The 18,791-nt window shown below is 43.1% G+C and overlaps 1 protein-coding gene across 3 annotated transcripts in view; it reads left to right on the forward strand.

Annotated features, from left to right (window-relative positions):
- nrxn2a (neurexin 2a) overlaps positions 1-18,791 on the forward strand; it is a 307,701-nt gene that overhangs the window by 29,276 nt on the left and 259,634 nt on the right. For all 3 annotated transcript variants that reach the window (XM_041851550.1, XM_045208196.1, XM_045208197.1), the window contains exon 2: positions 12,045-13,693. In XM_041851550.1, coding sequence (XP_041707484.1) covers positions 12,973-13,693 — 721 coding nt within the window. In that variant the 5' untranslated portion in view covers positions 12,045-12,972. The remainder of the gene's footprint in view (positions 1-12,044; positions 13,694-18,791) is intronic.

Consider the following 18,791-nt stretch of genomic DNA (forward strand, 5'->3'; position numbering starts at 1 on the left):
GGAACATGCTGGGCTGGACTGGGAACACGCAACATTGGCTTGGTGCGGAGAGCCGGAACGGGCCGGGCCGGACTGTGGAGGCGGACTGGAGGTCCGGAGCGGAGAGCTGACACAACCCGTCCTGGCTGAATGCCTATTTCCACACAATATGTGTGAGGCATCAGCACAGGACGTACAGGGCTGTGCACTCGTACTGGCGCTACAGCACGTGGCACTGGCGCAGGATATACGGGACCGAGGAGGGGTACTGGAGGCCACGAGCGTTGAGCCGGCACACCCCGTCCTGGCTGCATGCCCACCTTAGCACGACACGTGCGTGGTGCTAGCACAGGACGTACAGGACTGTGCCGGAACACTCGTGGCACAGTACGTGGCTCCGCCAACCACCCTTTTAGCCCCCCCCAAAAAAAAATATTGGGGCTGTCTCTCGGCCTTCCTCCCCGGCCGGTACCCTCTGCGTTGCCGCTGCTCCTCTCTGTAGCGCGCCTCCACAGTCTCCTCTCCTGCTTGGGCATTCACCTTTGCCCATGGCCCTTTCCCCGCGAATATCTCCTCCCAAGACCACCATTTGCCCACCTGCGACATCGCCATCTTCTCCTCCTGGGCACGCTGCTTGGTCCTCTTATGGTGGGATCTTCTGTCACGATCGTTGACTGAAGACACGGACCAAGGCGCAGCGTGATAAGCGTACATACTTTTATTTAACGTACTTAACGACAAAAACAACAAACAAACGATACGTGAAGTCCTGAGGTTATAACACAACAAACCTTTACGGATCAAGATCCCACAAAGACTAGTGCAAAACAGGCTGCCTAAGTATGGTCCCCAATCAGAGACAACAAGCTACAGCTGCCTCTGATTGGGAACCACCCTGGCCAACATAGATCAAACGATCTAGAACAAAAACATAGAAAAACTAAACATAGCAAATCCACACCCTGGCTCAACATTTAAGAGTCCCCAGAGCCAGGGCGTGACAGGTTCTAGTAACATCAAGGTTTTATCTTGCTACTTACCTGCTGAAGTATGTGTAGTCTCTGTAATATATCAACCTATTTAAAGTTACTAATGCCTGGCACATAATAGCTGACCTTGGCTTTTTACCCAAGAGACAGAGAGAAAATGCCCTTTCGCTTGCTCTAATTTGCCTAATGCTGTGTATGACTCCCTAACCACTAATCTATTAACAGACCTCTCCTCACATCTGTTCCTCCCAACTACTGTATATATTACTGGGAGAAATGAACTACTGTATATCTGACTGGGAGACATTAACTACTGTATATCTGACTGGGAGACATTAACTACTGTATACCTGGGAGACAATAACTATCAAATATCTGACTGGGAGACATTAACTACTGTATATCTGACTGGGAGACATGAATTGCAAAATGATAATGATGAACTCTGATATACAATACTGTCCATTCCTCTAAAGTGCTATACCATGATTAATCTTTGTTTGATCTTTTATTTTCTGGTGTTTGTGTGTGTGTGTGGTGTGTGGCGGGCTGCCCATTCCACTCCACTGTGTGGGTGCATCTCCCCCTCTCTCTCTCTCTCTCTCTCTCTCTCTCTCTCTCTCTCTCTCTCTCTCTCTGGCAGGCTCAGTGGAGGTGCTCCCCAGGGCCCCCTCCACCCCTGCCTAACTCTTTCATCTCTCTGGCCTGGGGGCCCATCCACCTCCGCTGTGCCCAGAGAGAGGCAGAGCGAGGCGCAGGGAGACGCATAGGGAAAACACATCATAGAAGTAGAGGTTGTTGCAGTGGCTAGGTCAGGTGGCCTGCAGCTCCACAGACAGGTGGATGGAAACTAACTCAATCTTTATGAATCTCTCTGGAGAGGCCATGATGACTGGGTCTAGGTGAAGGGTGACCATATATTATTTACTGGGGCTGGTCTATTATGATTGGTGTAAGTCTTCTGTAGATAGACCTCAAAGTGGGCCTCTTGACGTTGGCATACGTTATACACTGAGTGTGCAAAACATTAGGAAAACCTGCTCTTTCCATGACATAGACTGACCAGATGAATCCAGGTGAAAGCTATGATCCCTTATTGATGTCACTTGTTAAATCCACTTCAATCAGTGTAGATGAAGGGGAGGAGACAGGTTAAAGAATGATTTTTAAGCCTTGAAACAATTAAGACATGGATTGTGTATGTGTTCCATTCAGAGGGTGAATGGGAAAGACAAAATATTTAAGTACCTTTGAACGGCGTATTGCAGTAGGTGCAAGGCGCACCGATTTGTGTCAAGAACTGCAACGCTGCTGGGTTTTTCACAGTGTGGTCAACATGCGCAGACATCCCTGTGGAACGCTTTTGACACCTTGTAGAGTCCATGCCCCAATGAATTGAGGCTGTTCTGAGGGCAAAAGGGGGTGCAACTCAATATTAGGAAGGTGTTCCTAATGTTTTGTACACTCAGTGCAGATATTGTATACAGTATATGGGCAATGGGCAAAGGAATCTTTCCAGGTGTTAGGCTTGGAATGTACAGTGTTTGTTGAACCCAGCTGAAGTGATGCATAGTTGTGTCTGGAGTGCAGTGTTGTGTTTAGAGTGCAGTGTTGTGTCTGGAGTGCAGTGTTGTGTCTGGAGTGCAGTGTTGTGTCTGGAGTGCAGTGTTGTGTCTGGAGGTCCGGAGTGCAGTGTTGTGTCAGTTTGCTTTGGACTGTAAGTAGGCAACAAGGCAGCAGCTACTCTTCCTGGGGTCCGAACACATTAAGGCACTTACATTACATATAAAACAAAAGATAAAACAGTACATCATATAATATTATTACACGACTACATATCTACAATACAAAATGTGTAATACTACCATACAGCAATATTTCAATGTGCGTGTGCGTGTTTCTGTACATGTGTGTGTGTCTCTTCACAGTCCGCGCTGTTCCATAAAATGTATTTTTATCTGTTTTTTAAATCTGATTCTACTGCTTGCATCAGTTACCTGATGTGGAATAGCGTTCCATGTAGTTATGGCTCTATGTCATACTGTGCACCTCCCATAATCTGTTCTGGACTTGGGGATTGTGAAGAGACCTCTGGTGGCATGTCTTGTGGGGTATGCATGGGTGTCTGAACTGTGTGCTTTTAAACAGACAGCTCGGTGCATTCAGCTTGTCAACACTTCTTACAAAAACAAGTAGTGATTAAGTCCATCTCTCCTCCACTTTGAGCCATGAGAGATTTACTTGCATATTATTAATGTTAGCTCTTCGTGTACATTGTGGCACCTGACCACATGACAGAACAGTAGTCCAAGTGCGACAAAACTAGGGCCTGTAGGACCTGCCTTATTGATAGTGTTGTTAAGAAGGCAGAGCAGTGCTTTATTATGGACAGTTTTGACCATGATAATTTACAATCCAGGGTTACCTCAACTTGCTCAATTTCCACATTATTCATTACAAGATTTAGTTGAGGTTTAGTGAATGATTTGTCCCAAATACAATGCTTTTAGTTTTTGAAATATTTAGGACTTACTTACTCCTTGCCACCCATTCTGAAACTAACTGCAGTGTTGCAGTCATTTCAGTCACTGTAGTACCTGACGTGTATAGTGTTGAGTTCTCTGTATACATAGGCACACTGGCTTTACACAAAGCCAGTGGCATGTCATTAGTAAAGATTGAAAAAAGTAACGGGCCTAGACAGCTGGCCTGGGGAATTCCTGATTCTACCTGGATTATGTTGGAGGGGCTTCCATTAAAGAACACCCTCTGTGTTCTGTTAGACAGTTAACTCTTTATCCACAATATAGTAGGGGGTGTAAAGCCATAATAAATACGTTTTTCTAGCAGCAGACTATGATTGATAATGTCAAATGCTGCACTGAAGTCTAACAAGACAGCTCCCACAATCTTTTTTTCATCAATTTCTCTCAGCCAATCATCAGTCATTTGTTTAAGTGCTGTGCTTGTTGAATGTCCTTCCTTATAAGCGTGCTGAAAGTCTGGTCAATTTGTTTACTGTAAAATAGTATTGTATCTGGTCAAACACAATTTCTTCCAAAAGTTCACTAAGGGTTGGTAACAGGCTAATTGGTCGGCTATTTATGCCAGTAAAGGGGGCTTTACTATTCTTGGGTAGCAGAAAGACCTTTGCTTCCCTCCAGGCCTGGGGGCACACACTTTCTAGTAGGCTTAGATTGAAGATATGGCAAATAGGAGTGGCAATATCATCTGCTATTATCCTCAGTAATTTTCCATCCAAGTTTTCAGACCCCGGTGGCTTCTCATTGTTGATAGCAACAATTATTTTTTCACCTCTTCCACACTCACTTTACGGAATTCAAAATGACAATGCTTGTCTTTCATAATTTGGTCAGTTATACTTGGATGTGTAGTGTCTGCGTTTGTTGCTGGTATGTCATGCCTAAGTTTGCTAATCTTGCCAATGAAAAAATTATTAAAGTAGTTGGTAATATCAGTGGGTTTTGTGATGAGTTAGTCATCTGATTCAATGAATGATGGAGCTGAGTTTGCCTTTTGCCCAAAATGTCATTTAAGGTGATCCAAAGCTTTTTACTATCATTCTTTATATCATTTATCTTTGTTTCATAGTATAGTTTCTTCTTCTTTTTAGTCAGTTTAGTCACATGATTTGTCAATTTGCAGTATGTTTGCCAATCGGTTGTGCAGCCAGACTTACAGTGCATTGGGAAAGTATTCAGACCCCTTGAATTTTTCCACATTTTGTTACGTTATAGCCTTGTTCTAAAATGGATTTTTTTTTTGCTCATCAATCTACACACAATACCCCATAATGACTAAGCAAAAAACGGTTTTTAGACCCGGAAATATCACATTTACATAAGTATTCAGACCCTTTACTCAGTACTTTGTGAAGCACCTTTGGCAGCAATTACAGCCTCGAGTCTTCTTGGGTATGATGCTACAAGCTTGGCACACCTGTATTTGGGGAGTTTCTCCCATTCTTCTCTGCAGATCCTCTCAAGCTCTGTCAGGTTGGATGGGGAGCGTCGCTGCACAGATATTTTCAGGTCTCCAGAGATGTTAGATCGAGTTCAAGTCCGGGCTCTGGCTGGGCCACTCAAGGACATTCAAAGACTCCTGCGTTGTCTTGACTGTGTGCTTAGGGTTGATGTCCTGTTGGAAGGTGAACCTTCACCCCAGTCTGAGGTCCTGAGTGCTCTGGAGCATGTTTTCATCAAGGATCTCTCTGTATTTTGCTCTGTTCATCTTTCCCTCGATCCTGACTAGTCTCCCAGTCCCTGCCGCTGAAAAACATCCCCATAGCATGATGCTCAACCACCATGCTTCACCGTAGGGATAGTGCCAGGTTTCCTCCTGATGTGACGCTTGGCATTCAGGCCAAAGAGTTCAGTCTTGGTTTCATCAGACCAGAGCTTGTTTCTCATGGTATGAGAGTCCTTTAGGTGCCTTTTAGCAAACTCCAAGCGGGCTCTCATGTGCCTTTTACTGAGGAGTGGCTTCCGTCTGGCCACTCTACCATAAAGGCCTGATTGGTGGAGTGCTGCAGAGATGGTTGTCCTTCTGGAAGGTTCTCCCATCTCCACAGAGGAACTCTACAGCTCTGTCAGAGTGACCATCGGGTTCTTGGTCACCTCCCTGACCAAGGCCCTTCTCCCCTGATTGTTCAGTTTGGCCGAGCGGCCAGCTCTAGGAAGAGTCTTGGTGAGTCCAAACTTCTTCCATTTAAGAATGATGGAGGCCACTGTGTTTTTGGGGACCTTCAATGCTGCAGACATTTTATGGTACCCTTCCCCAGATCTGTGCCTCGACACAACCCTGTCTCTGAGCTCTATGGCCAATTCCTTCAACCTCATGCCTTGGTTTTGCTCTGACATGCACTGTCAACTGTGGGACCTTATATAGACAGGTGTGTGCCTTTCCAAATCATGTCCAATCAATTGAATTTACCACCGGTGGACTCCAATCAAGTTATAGAAACATCTCAAGGATGATCAATGGAAACAGAATGCACCTGAACACAATTTAGAGTCTCATAGCAAAGGGTCTGAATACTTACCTAAAATAAGGCTTTTCAGGTTTTTTATTTTTAATAAATTGTTTTCGCTTTGTCATTGTGTGTAGATTGTTGAGGAATATTTTTATTTAATCAATTTTAGAATAAGGCTGTAACGTAACAAAGTCTGGAGAAAGGGAAGGGGTCTGAACACTTTCCGAATGCACTGTATTTGCCATTCCTTTTGCCTCATCCCTCTCAATTTTTCAATTCCTCATCAATCCAAGGGGATTTAACAGTTTTTACAGTCATTTCCTTAATGGGTTCATGCTTATTAGTAACTGGAATAAGCAATTTCATAAATGTGTCAATTGCAGTGTCTGGTTGCTCCTCATTACACATCACAGACCAGCAAATATTATTTACATAATCAACATGGGAATCACTACAAAACTTATTGTATGACCTCTTATACACTATATTAGGCCCAGCCTTTGGAACTTTGGTTTTCCTAGATATGGCTACTATATTGTGATTACTACATCCGATGGATTTGGATACTGCTTTAAAGCAAATTTCGGCGTCATTAGTAAAGATGTGATCAATACATGTTGATGATTTCATTCCTTTGCTGTTTGTAACTACTCTGGTAGGTTGACTGATAACCTGAACCAGGTTGCAGGCACTGGTTACAGTTTGAAGCTTTTTCTTGAGTGGGCAGCTTTATGAAAGCCAGTCAATATTGAAATCACCCAGAAAATATACCTCTCTGTTGATATCAAATACATTATCAAGCATTTCACAGATATTTTCCAGATACTGACTTGGTGGTCTATAGCAGCTTCCCACAAGAATGGGCTTCAGGTGAGGCAGATGAACCTGTAGCCATATTACTTCAACAGTATTTAACATGAGATCCTCTCTAAGCATGGAATGTGGTTCTGAATATAGACCGCAACATCGCCCCAATTGGCATTTCTGCCTTTTCTGTAAATGTTATAACCATGTATTGCTATCACTGTATCATCAAAGGTATTATCTAAGTGAGTTTCAGGGATAGTCAGAATATGATTGCCATCTGTTACTATAAAGTTATTGATTTCATGAACCTTGTTTCTTAGGCTACATATGTTAATGTAGGCTATTTTTAGCACTTGTCTCGGATCCTTGATTGTTTTTATTGCTTTACTGGGAAGCTTATCAGAAGTAGACTTGCTCATGTTATTTATATTGGAGCTGATAGTGCACGGTGAGCTGCACACAGTGGACTTCCTACTAGGGCACACCGCCTCAGTGCTAACAGTGTAACTCTGGTTCATAGGCGCATGATTACTGTATACAATAGCTGTAGGATTGACAGAGGCATTCATAAATTAAGTTACTTACATTATGACTGCTAACACCCCTGGGACAATGTACATTTGCAGCAGCACTACGACAACTCAGCGACACAATGGTAGGCATTATCTGAGCTGTAGTCGTGCTCAAATGTGACTGGCTGTGACACAGATGCCATAATGAGTTAGTGCAGAGCCGGGGACTTGTGGAGCAGGTTGGGAAGTGTGTTCACAGCTGAGTCCTCTGGGCCAACACTGACTGTCTTCAATAGTTATGGATATTTTAAACTTGATATGTACATTATTATGATTAGGTCTGTGGATGGCTGCTGGATATGCATTAGCCATGGATAATATCCTGATTTTAATGGGCATATCTGTTATCTAAATAAGAGTGAATCTTATTCTTGGAGATGAAACAAGGCCATTGCTGTACTATAGGATTTGGCCACTACTAGCTCATTCGTCAAAGCTGCCTGTTTGAGGTCCCAGAAGATGCAGGCCAGTAGTAGGAGATCCTCCTTGCTGTGTGAATAATAAATGTGAGCATTTGGAAGATCTCATCTATAAGTCATGTGCTCTGCCCTTCCTGGTGGAATAACCCCTCATCTCCTCCTTCACACACTACACTGCCCCTCATCCCCTCCTCCACACACTACACTGCCCCTCATCCCCTCCTCCACACACTACACTGCCCCTCATCCCCTCCTCCACACACTACACTGTCCCCCATCCCCTCCTCCTCACACTACACTGCCCCTCATCCCCTCCTCCACACACTACACTGCCCCTCATCCCCTCCTCCACACACTACACTGTCCCCATCCCCTCCTCCTCACACTACACTGTCCCCTCATCCCCTCCTCCTCACACTACACTGCCCCTCATCCCCTCCTCCACACACTACACTGTCCCCATCCCCTCCTCCACACACTACACTGCCCCTCATCCCCTCCTCCACACACTACACTGCCCCTCATCCCCCCCTCCACACACTACACTGTCCCCATCCCCTCCTCCACACACTACACTGCCCCTCATCCCCTCCTCCACACACTACACTGCCCCTCATCCCCTCCTCCACACACTACACTGTCCCTCATCCCCTCCTCCACACACTACACTGTCCCCATCCCCTCCTCCACACACTCAGACAAAAAAAGCAATACATAAGCCTTAAATGTTTCTCCATTTGAGCTGCAAAACCCATAGACTGCCTCCGAAAAGGCACCCTATTCCCCATATAGTGAACTATGTCATTTCAGAAGCAGCCCTGGTTCCCCACAATCACCCAGCCTCCTGTATGTTCAGTGAGTTAGAGAGCCCTGATGCAACAGTGGAGTCAGAGGTAACGTTCAGAAGTGAAAGGCAGTGGAGAGGGCTGCTCTGTACCTGCATCGCACCACTTTGACACATCTGAGAGGATAGCTGCCCTTTCCTCCAAACACAGCCACAGTCCGAGTGGGTGAGAGGGAGAGAAACATATTCACTGTATTCAGACACTCGACACAACACAGAGTGGGTTGGCAGGACAATGATTTGTCTTTGTATTCCTGCTAGGTCAATTAACATTCCCTTGCACAAAAGGTTGTTTGTGTGATATGAATTGTTAATGAGCTCAAGTTTTTTAATCCTTTTATTTATAATTGTTGGTGTTATAAATGCCACCCGTAAATGTGGTTAAGTCTGGTCTCTCTGGTGTCTGATAGATAATTAGCATTCGTGCTGCATTGCAACATGTTATCCAGCCTGTCCTCACACCTCTCCTCTCAGAGAGGGAGAATTATCCAGCTCAAAGCCAGTCTGGAGAGGATCTTCTCTGGACTGTAAACGGAACAGGCTGGGCTCATTACTTTCCACTGTTTTCTCCACACATAGCTTTCTGCCCTCTAAGCCCCAGCTTCATCCCTGTTGTCTAGCTAGGAGGAGAGGTGTTTGATGGTGCTGGGCTTCGTGCTCGGTCTGGTTTGGAGCCTACTGTGTGGAGATACTTTAGGCTAGCAACAAGTAAATGCTGTTTTATATCCATAACATAACGGATGTACGGGATTGTTGATGTGTTGGTTTCAGTTCTTCTGCTGTAACCCGTATCTGCACTTACTTGATTTATTCAGTGTGTTTGATTCTACAATCGATTGGTATCAGTAATACCTGTCTTTGATTTGGGTGTGTTACGGAGTTATTTCTAGATAAATAAACTGAGGCTGTCACAAGGCCTTTTCCTTTTCAAGTGACGATCCAACATGCAATAGTCCTGGGCTGTTTCATTGTCCTCAGAGCTGTGAGATTTGTGTTCCGCGGGACACAATACCTCTGTCACAACTGGCCACAGCAATTCAGCAGGTAATCCAAAGGCAATTCGCTTCTTTCCTGGAGGCAGACATACACTGATTTGTCTGGAAAGACATGCAGTCTGTGGCACTTTCTAGTTTGGTTGATGAGAGCGGTGAAAAGCCCTGTTTTTAATCAAGATGATTTGATTCAGTTTATTAGAAGGAGCAGCGAGGGGATCTTGTAACTACGGCATCATGCTGGCTTATTGACAACAATTGTGTGAATTGAAAGTGGGTATTTATTTATTATATTAAAGGGGCAATCAGCTGTTGCTGCATCCATTTTTTAAATTATAAATTAAGGATATGTACCCATTGATTCTTGAAAAATATAACTTATAAATGCCTCATGAGCTTAGTTCAACTGTTGTACCCCATCAGAACCCAAAATATTGTTTGTTTGACTCCAATGTTTATAAACAAAGTAAATGTAAACAAACACTAAATAGCCTCAAAACATGGTTCAAACTATACATTTGATATCATGGATGGTGAATCCATAGCTCTGTCTATGAATTTGAGAGTGGTTACATTTCTCCAGCCCCATCCCTTAGCTTTTTAACAAACAGGGGAGGGGAAAACTGTTGTTTTCCTGTTAATATTGTCATTTTGGTGCATACATGAAAGGGGAATTTTCACTTTCCTCTTTTTATCTATTTGTTAGCAGATAACTGACAGGCCTGGACAGTTATTCTTAATGAACCTGCCTCTGCAGATTTACTGCTCATTTATGCAAAAGTAGTGCTGTTGGAAGTTACATTCAAGGACACTGAAGCATTTTGAAAGACCACTGGAAAGTGACAACAGCAGGGCCACCCTGATAAAGCTAATCTGAGAGGACTGTAAATATAACTTTTGTGTTGTGAGACTTTGTCCCTTATATCTCCCAGTGTTTCTTGCTTAATTTTGACTGATGACATTTTGAGAAAAGTTACAGCACACAATGGTTATCTTGCTAAAAATACATTGCATATTTGATTAAACGCACCAAAATGAACACAGCAATCTGCTCTCTCTCCCCTCCCCCGCTGTCTCTCTCTCTCTCTCTCTCTCGCTCTTTCTCTTTCTCTCTCTCTGTCACTATACCATCCATAGTGATATCAACGAAGCTCCCAAATCCTATTGACCCTGAGTCTCTTCCTACCCTCCTAGCCTCCATTGCTGTCTAACTAAAACAACCTTTCCTCCCGTGCCTCTCTGGGTTCTCTGCTGTGTCTGCAGGGGGAATAAGAAATAATGCATTGCAATAGCCAAGTCACTCTCTCTCACTCTCACTTCTTTTTTGTCATTTTTTTTCTTCATATTTAATAATTTCTTTAATAATGTCATTATATAATTATATGATTCACATACCTACAGAATATATATATTTTTAAACATACAATGTCTGAGTTATTATATACTGAACAAAAATATAAGCGCAAAATGCAACAATTTCAAAGATTTTACTGAGTTACAGTTCATATGAGGAAATCAGTCAATTGAAATAAATTCATTAGGCCCTAATCTATGGATTTCACATGACTGGGAATACAGATATGCATCTGTTGGTCACAAATACCTTAAAAGAAATGGGCCTCACAATGGGCCTCCGGATCTCGTCACGGTATTTCTCTGCATTCAAATTGCCATCGATAAAATGCAATTGTGTTCGTTGTCCGTAGTTTATGCCTGCCCATACCATAACCCCACCGCCACCAGGGATCACTCTGTTCACAACGGTGACATCAGCACCGCACACAGCACACAATGCCATACACGTGGTCTGCGGTTGTGAGGCCGGTTGGACGTACTGCCAAATTCTCTAAAATGACGTTGGAGGTGGCTTATGGTAGAGAAATGAACATTAAATTCTCTGGCAACAGCTCTGGTGGACATTACTGCAGTCAGCATGCCAATTGCACGCTCCCTCAAAACTTGAGACATCTGTGGCATTGCATTGTGTGACAACTGCACATTTTAGTGGCCTTTTATTGTCCCCAGCACAAGGTGCACCTGTGTAATGATCATGCTGTTTAATCAGCATCTTGATATGCCACACCTGTCAGGTGGATGGATTATCTTGGCAAAGGAGAAATGCTCAGTAACAGGGATGTAAACAAATTTGTGCACAACATTTGAGAGAAATACGCTTTTTGTACGAATGGAACATTTCTGGGATAAATTATTTCAGCTCATGAAACATGGGACCAACACTTTAGATGTTGCATTTATATTTTTGTTCAGTGTACAATGTTAATACATCATAAAAATGTAAGCTTTATGTTATGCAATTATTTTGGTTATATGATTTACGGAACTTCAGTAGATTAGAAAACTCCAGCAGCTGGAGTTTTAATATGATGCTAAGCTGTCAATTAACTTTTATTTCTCTTCAAATAACATATTCTTCTTGTGTGTGTTCCAGAACGGTGGGACACTGAGGAAGATGGGTCCTGCACCTGTTTCTGCTTGGCTCTGTGCCTAGCTAGCTCCTGGACACCAGACTGGACTGGACTGCTGCTGGAAGAAGTCCAGGATATTTGGTTGATGAGGGAGGGGAAGAGGAACAGAAAACCTTGAATTAGTTTTGTTGTTTGTCCTGTTTCTGACCCATCACCCAAACTACCTCACTTCAACATTCTGCAACAATCCCCACTTCACTTGGTTTTGTAAATGTACTAGTTCCTAGACTCCTAAACGTATGTGCTAGGTCCCAGATTCCTAAACCTAGGCTATGTGCTAGGTCCTAGATTCCTAAACCTAGGCTATGTGCTAGGTCCTAGATTCCTAAACCTAGGCTATGTGCTAGTTCCTAGATTCCTAAACCTAGGCTATGTGCTAGGTCCTAGATTCCTAAACCTAGGCTATGTGCTAGGTCCTAGATTCCTAAACGTAGGCTACAGTATGTGCTAGTTCCTAGATTCCTAAACGTAGGCTACAGTATGTGCTAGGTCCTAGATTCCTAAACGTAGGCTACAGTATGTGCTAGGTCCTAGATTCCTAAACGTAGGCTACAGTATGTGCTAGGTCCTAGATTCCTAAATGTAGGCTACAGTATGTGCTAGTTCATAGATTCCAAAACATATGGATTCTACGATATCACCAGAACATTATTGTAGCCGGTTCTCTGGATAATAGGTGACACATTTCCCAATTGTTCAACTCAATGGAGAGGCTAAGAAGAGAATCCGGATAGAGAGGCAAAGCTAAAGAGAATTTGAATAATATTATTGCTGTACACTTTAGGGAAAACACAACAACAGTGTAGACTGGAGATCATTCCTGTCTCTCTCAGCGGTGGTGGATTAAAATCAACGAGATCTAGTTGGAGGGATTAGGGCCAGAAGGGGAAGATGATAAGCAGCCAGGGGAGGTGTGAAGGTCGGGCCGTGTGGCCCCTGCTATTGACTGGGCTGTTGTTGACAGTCATGGCCACGGCCTTGGAGTACGAAGGAGTCCCTGGTCAGTGGGCGCGGTACGGCCGCTGGGATGCAAAGGTCACAGGCCAGCTGAGCTTCGCTCTGAAGACCAACATCAGCAAGGCCCTGGTGCTCTACCTGGACGACGGAGGAAACTGTGACTTCCTGGAGCTTCTGATCGCAGACGGCCGGCTGCATCTGCGCTTCACCATCCACTGTGCAGAGCCGGCCTCCCTGCACACGGAGACACGCGTCAACGACCAGCGCTGGCACCGCGTGCTGCTTACCCGCAACTACAGAGAGACCAGCCTGGTGGTGGACAACGAGGAGAAGGTGGCCGAGGTCAAGTCCAAGAGGAGTGAGATGGTGGTGGCCAGTGACCTTTACGTAGGCGGCATCTCTCCAGACGTTCGCCTATCTGCCCTCACGTCCAGCACTGTCAAATACGAGCCACCCTTCCAGGGCCTGATCACCAACCTAAAGCTGGGGGAGACCCTCCCGGTGCTCCTGGATGGCCAGAATGTTCAGAATGATTTGGAATACCTGTGCATTAAACAGAACCCTTGCAGCAACAGAGGCCTATGCTCCATCCACCAGGGAGAGGTCCTCTGTGACTGCACCAACACTGGATACAAGGGAAAGTACTGCCATGAAGGTGAGCCAAATACAAAATGAGCTGAATGAGTTCATGGAAAGGACCTGTTTTTCCATTTGAATGCCTTAGCAGTAAAACTGATTGCTTTGTGAAGTTAAATGATGGTTTTTGAGGGATTCCTTTGGGGTTTACTTGTAATTCTGAGCCATTATCTGAACAGACTTTCATTTTCATTAATTATTTTGGGGAGAGTTGTGTTTATCTACATTTCAGCACAGCTTGACTTGCTGTCTCTGAATGCTTAGGGGGTTTGACTGAGATTGTTGGATAGGCTGTTGATTATGATTACGTTCTCTAGTTTAGCTAGGCCCACGTAACTCATTTGTGGATGACTGTTTCATGGCTAAAGGGAAATAAGCGAATCTACAAGCCACCACCCAGACATTTTGTTCTACTGCTACGACTCGCATATACTACAGGGTAGCAACCTCACGCTAGTAAAAGTCGTCCTACTGAGTGTAAGGGAATATTTTCATAGAAGGAAAAAAGTGAACCTGTTCTGATCATTTCAGAATGCCAATTAATGTCATAATGTCATAATGGCTTTACCTTGCATCATTCTAAAACCATGCTGTTACCTGATACTAGATAATTGCTACCATAGGAACAGAATACTGTAGCTTATTGCAACATAATGACATTTCAGCAATAGGCTCGATGCTCACCTCAGAGTGATCAATACACCCAGGGCCAACTGGTTCCATGTCAAAATATAACATGGCCATGGCTGTCATCCGCTGCCTGCATCAGGTTTAAACCCTTCCTCCACTCTTCCTTTTGTGTTCTGATTCACAGAGGAGGACTTCTGTGTGAGCTGATACCGCACCTTTTGTCTTTCTGAATAGAGACATACAGTAGAATACCAATGTGGTGTCACACTTTGACTGCAGAAAATATTTGTCACATAGAATACAAAATCGGGCAAGCAAAAAGCTCTGAGAGAGAAAGAGATGATAAAAGATAAGAAGACATGATAAGAAATATGACTCATAAGAAATGTAAAAATAATACATTTAGTTATCTGCTGAATTCCGACAGAGTGCAAAGGGGCAAAGATTTGTCCCTTAGAAAAAGGATTCTGGAATTTGTAGCCATTCCAAGACAAAGCATCTGTCAAGAAATCACATGGCCACGTAGTCAGTACACAGCCTCCTTGGCCCAGTCAACTCTCTCAGGTGAATCTGGACTACCCTTTACCCCCAGAGCCAAGAGGAGCGTCAGAATCAATTACAGCGCTCCTCACCAGAGCGGAGAAGTAGGCCAGGGACATAAATCAGTCTGCTGTACGTACGTCTCCCTCTGACACACACATCATTTGCCAGCCAATCCAGGGAATGGGAACGCACTCATGTACTCTGATGCAAAGACATGGGGAATCTGTAGGCCTGCTCTGCTCGCATTCAAATCAACTCATTCTGCTATCCATCCCTCTCTGATGCACTGCTGGCCTTTTAAACCTTTTTAGGGCTCCTGACATGGAAGCTATGTAGGAAACTCTGAGTTGTATTATTTACAGTGCCTTCAGAAAGTATTCAAACCCCTTGACTTAATCCACGTGTTGTGTTACAGCCTGAATTCAAAATTGATCCATCTACACACAATACCCCATAAAGACAAAGTGAAAACATGTTTTTGATTTTTTTTCACATTTATTGAAAATGAAATACAGAAATGTCCTTGTTTTCTTTAATCAGCACAACAGTTTTCAGCTGTGCTAACATAATTGCAAAAGGGTTTTCTAATGATCAATTAGCCTTTTAAAATGATAAACTTGGATTAGCAAGCACAACGTGCCATTGGAACACAGGACTGATGGTTGCTAATAATGGGCCTCTGTACGCCTATGTAGATATTCCATAAAAAATCAGCTGTTTCCAGCTACAATAGCCATTTACAACATTAACAATGTCTACACTGTATTTCTGATAAATTTGATGTTATTTTAATGGACAAAAAATTTGCTTTTCTTTGGAAAACAAGGACATTTCTAAGTGACCCCAAACTTTTGAACGGTAGTGTATGTAAATTATATATTTATGTATTTCATTTTAATAAATGTGCAAAAAAAATCTAAAAACATGTTTTCACTTTGTCATTATGGAGTATTGTATGTAAATGGGTGAGAGAAAAAAATAAATTTAAGCAATTTTGAATTCAGGCTGTAACACAACAAAATGTGAAATAAGTCAAGGGGTATGAATACTTTCTGAAGGTACTGTATGTTATGAGTAGGGGCCTGAGTTTTACACGGATATAGTATGCACAAACTGTTGCTGTTATAGAGGTTACCTGACAGAGCCAATCTTCGGCGCTGCAGTCTGACATAAATACAATACATCATTATCAGGCATATAACATAGTAAACAAGTCAACTGTTACCCCAATTATTTACTTGAAGGTATTTGGAATGTATTGTGGCTTCAAGTAATGTAGTTTAGCATATGCAGTGGGTTGTCCTCACACGGAGCACCATTAATGTGGGGCTTTGTCCTCACACCAGATGTTATTTGTCATATAGTAGTCTTTATTGTTATATAGCATTTTATTTTAAAATAGTTGTGACAGCACCTTAAACACATGTCCTGCTCTCGCCACATTGTTCTTAGAAACATGTGGTTGAGAAAAAAAGCAAGCTCTCTAGAGAAGCTTTCCTTGTTCAAACACATATGTGGGTATGTGTATAGCATTCATCTCATTCAATGAAAGCTACAGTGGGGAAAAAAAGTATTTAGTCAGCCACCAATTATGCAAGTTCTCCCACTTAAAAATATGAGAGAGGCCTGTAATTTTCATCATAGGTACACGTCAACTATGACAGACAAATTGAGGAAAAAAAATCCAGAAGATCACATTGTAGGATTTTTTATTAATTTATTTGCAAATGATGGTGGAAAATAAGTATTTGGTCACCTACAAACAAGCAAGATTTCTGGCTCTCACAGACCTGTAACTTCTTCTTTAAGAGGCTCCTCTGTCCTCCACTCGTTACCTGTATTAATGGCACCTGTTTGAACTTGTTATCAGTATAAAAGACACCTGTCCACAACCTCAAACAGTCACACTCCAAACTCCACTATGGCCAAGACCAAAGAGCTGTCAAAGGACACCAGAAACAAAATTGTAGACCTGCAGCAGGCTGGGAAGACTGAATCTGCAATAGGTAAGCAGCTTGATTTGAAGAAATCAACTGTGGGGCAATTATTAGGAAATGGAAGACATACAAGACCACTGAAAATCTCCCTCGATCTGGGGCTCCACGCAAGATCTCACCCTGTGGGGTCAAAATGATCACAAGAACGGTGAGTAAAAATCCCAGAACCACAACGGCGGGGACCTAGTGAATGACCTGCAGAGAGCTGGGACCAAAGTAACAAAGCCTACCATCAGTAACACACTACGCCGCCAGGGACTCAAATCCTGCAGTGCAAGACGTGTCCCCATGCTTAAGCCAGTACATGTCCAGGCCCGTCTGATGTTTGCTAGAGTGCATTTGGATGATCCAGAAGAGGATTGGGAGAATGTCATATGGTCAGATGAAACCAAAATATAACTTTTTGGTAAAAACTCAACTCGTTGTGTTTGGAGGACAAAGAATGCTGAGTTGCATCCAAAGAACACCATACCTACTGTGAAGCATGGGGGTGGAAACATCATGCTTTGGGGCTGTTTTTCTGCAAAGGGACCAGGACGACTGATCCGTGTAAAGGAAAGAATGAATGGGGCCACGTATCATGAGATTTTGAGTGAAAACCTCCTTCCATCAGCAAGGGCATTGAAGATGAAACGTGGCTGGGTCTTTCAGCATGACAATGATCCCAAACACACCGCCCGGGCAACGAAGAGGTGGCTTCGTAAGAAGCATTTCAAGGTCCTGGAGTGGCCTAGCCAGTCTCCAGATCTCAACCCCATAGAAAATCTTTGGAGGGAGTTGAAAGTCTGTGTTTCCCAGCGACACCCCCAAAACATCACTGCTCTAGAGGAGATCTGCATGGAGGAATGGGCCAAAATACCAGCAACAGTGTGTGAAAACCTTGTGAAGACTTACAGAAAACGTTTGACCTGTGTCATTGCCAACAAAGGGTATATAACAAAGTATTGAGAAACTTTTGTTATTGACCAAATACTTATTTTCCACCATAATTTGCAAATAAATTCATAAAAAATCCTACAATGTGATTTTCTGGAATTTTTTTCCTCATTTTGTCTGTCATAGTTGACGTGTACCTATGATGAAAATTACAGGCCTCTCTCATCTTTTTAAGTGGGAGAACTTGCACAATTGGTGGCTGACTAAATACTTTTTTTCCCCACTGTATTCGGTGTGTCTCAAAAGTCACTTGGAATTGAATATGTTATCTGTGTCTACACATTGGGTGTTGTGTTTCCGCAAGGTCATTCAGTATTAGATACTGTCTTTGTCTGCCTGCAGGAGATTAATCTAAATGTCATTTTTCATTTCAATAAAAAAGCAATTTATTGGAGCATGGCATGGTTGCTTTTAAAACCAACAAAGATGACCCAGTTGTTAGTTGTGATACCCTGACTCCTCTATGGGAAAATGTGTTCAGTATACACACAGACCAGGGTTGTGAGTTTGATAGTTGAATAAACCCCTAGTTTGACAAGTTTTCTGGATATTTTTCTGCCATGTAGCACTGATCAAAGAGTTTTTGATTTATTCCAATGTGGTTGAACTGCATAGAAACAGCTCACCAGGGGTCACTGATTGCCATACATGTTTTCTCCAGTAGTTGACACGAGACACCCGTCCAGTCAAATCACTGCTTACAAACCTCTGTCCCTTGTTTGTGTCAACTTTATTGGCCCTTCCTCTTTTTAAACGATAAGAAATCAATAACACAACTAACGTCTGACGTGGTGTTGGCACAGCTTGAACCCTACATTTGGAACACTTGTAGTTACCTTCTAGCTCTTTTAAATGTTCTTCTAGCCATAATGAGTTTTACAGTGACAGAGAAATAGCTTGTTAACGTAAAATTGGCTCTGGCAGTTTAAGCTATAACTGGCATTCAACTCCATCGTGGCCTTTACTATTGTGCCAAGTTGCAAGCCAAAGTAAACAAGTGAAGATTAAAAG

The sequence above is a fragment of the Coregonus clupeaformis genome, chromosome 27 (assembly GCF_020615455.1).
Source record: "Coregonus clupeaformis isolate EN_2021a chromosome 27, ASM2061545v1, whole genome shotgun sequence".
Classification (NCBI taxonomy): Eukaryota; Metazoa; Chordata; class Actinopteri; order Salmoniformes; family Salmonidae; genus Coregonus; species Coregonus clupeaformis.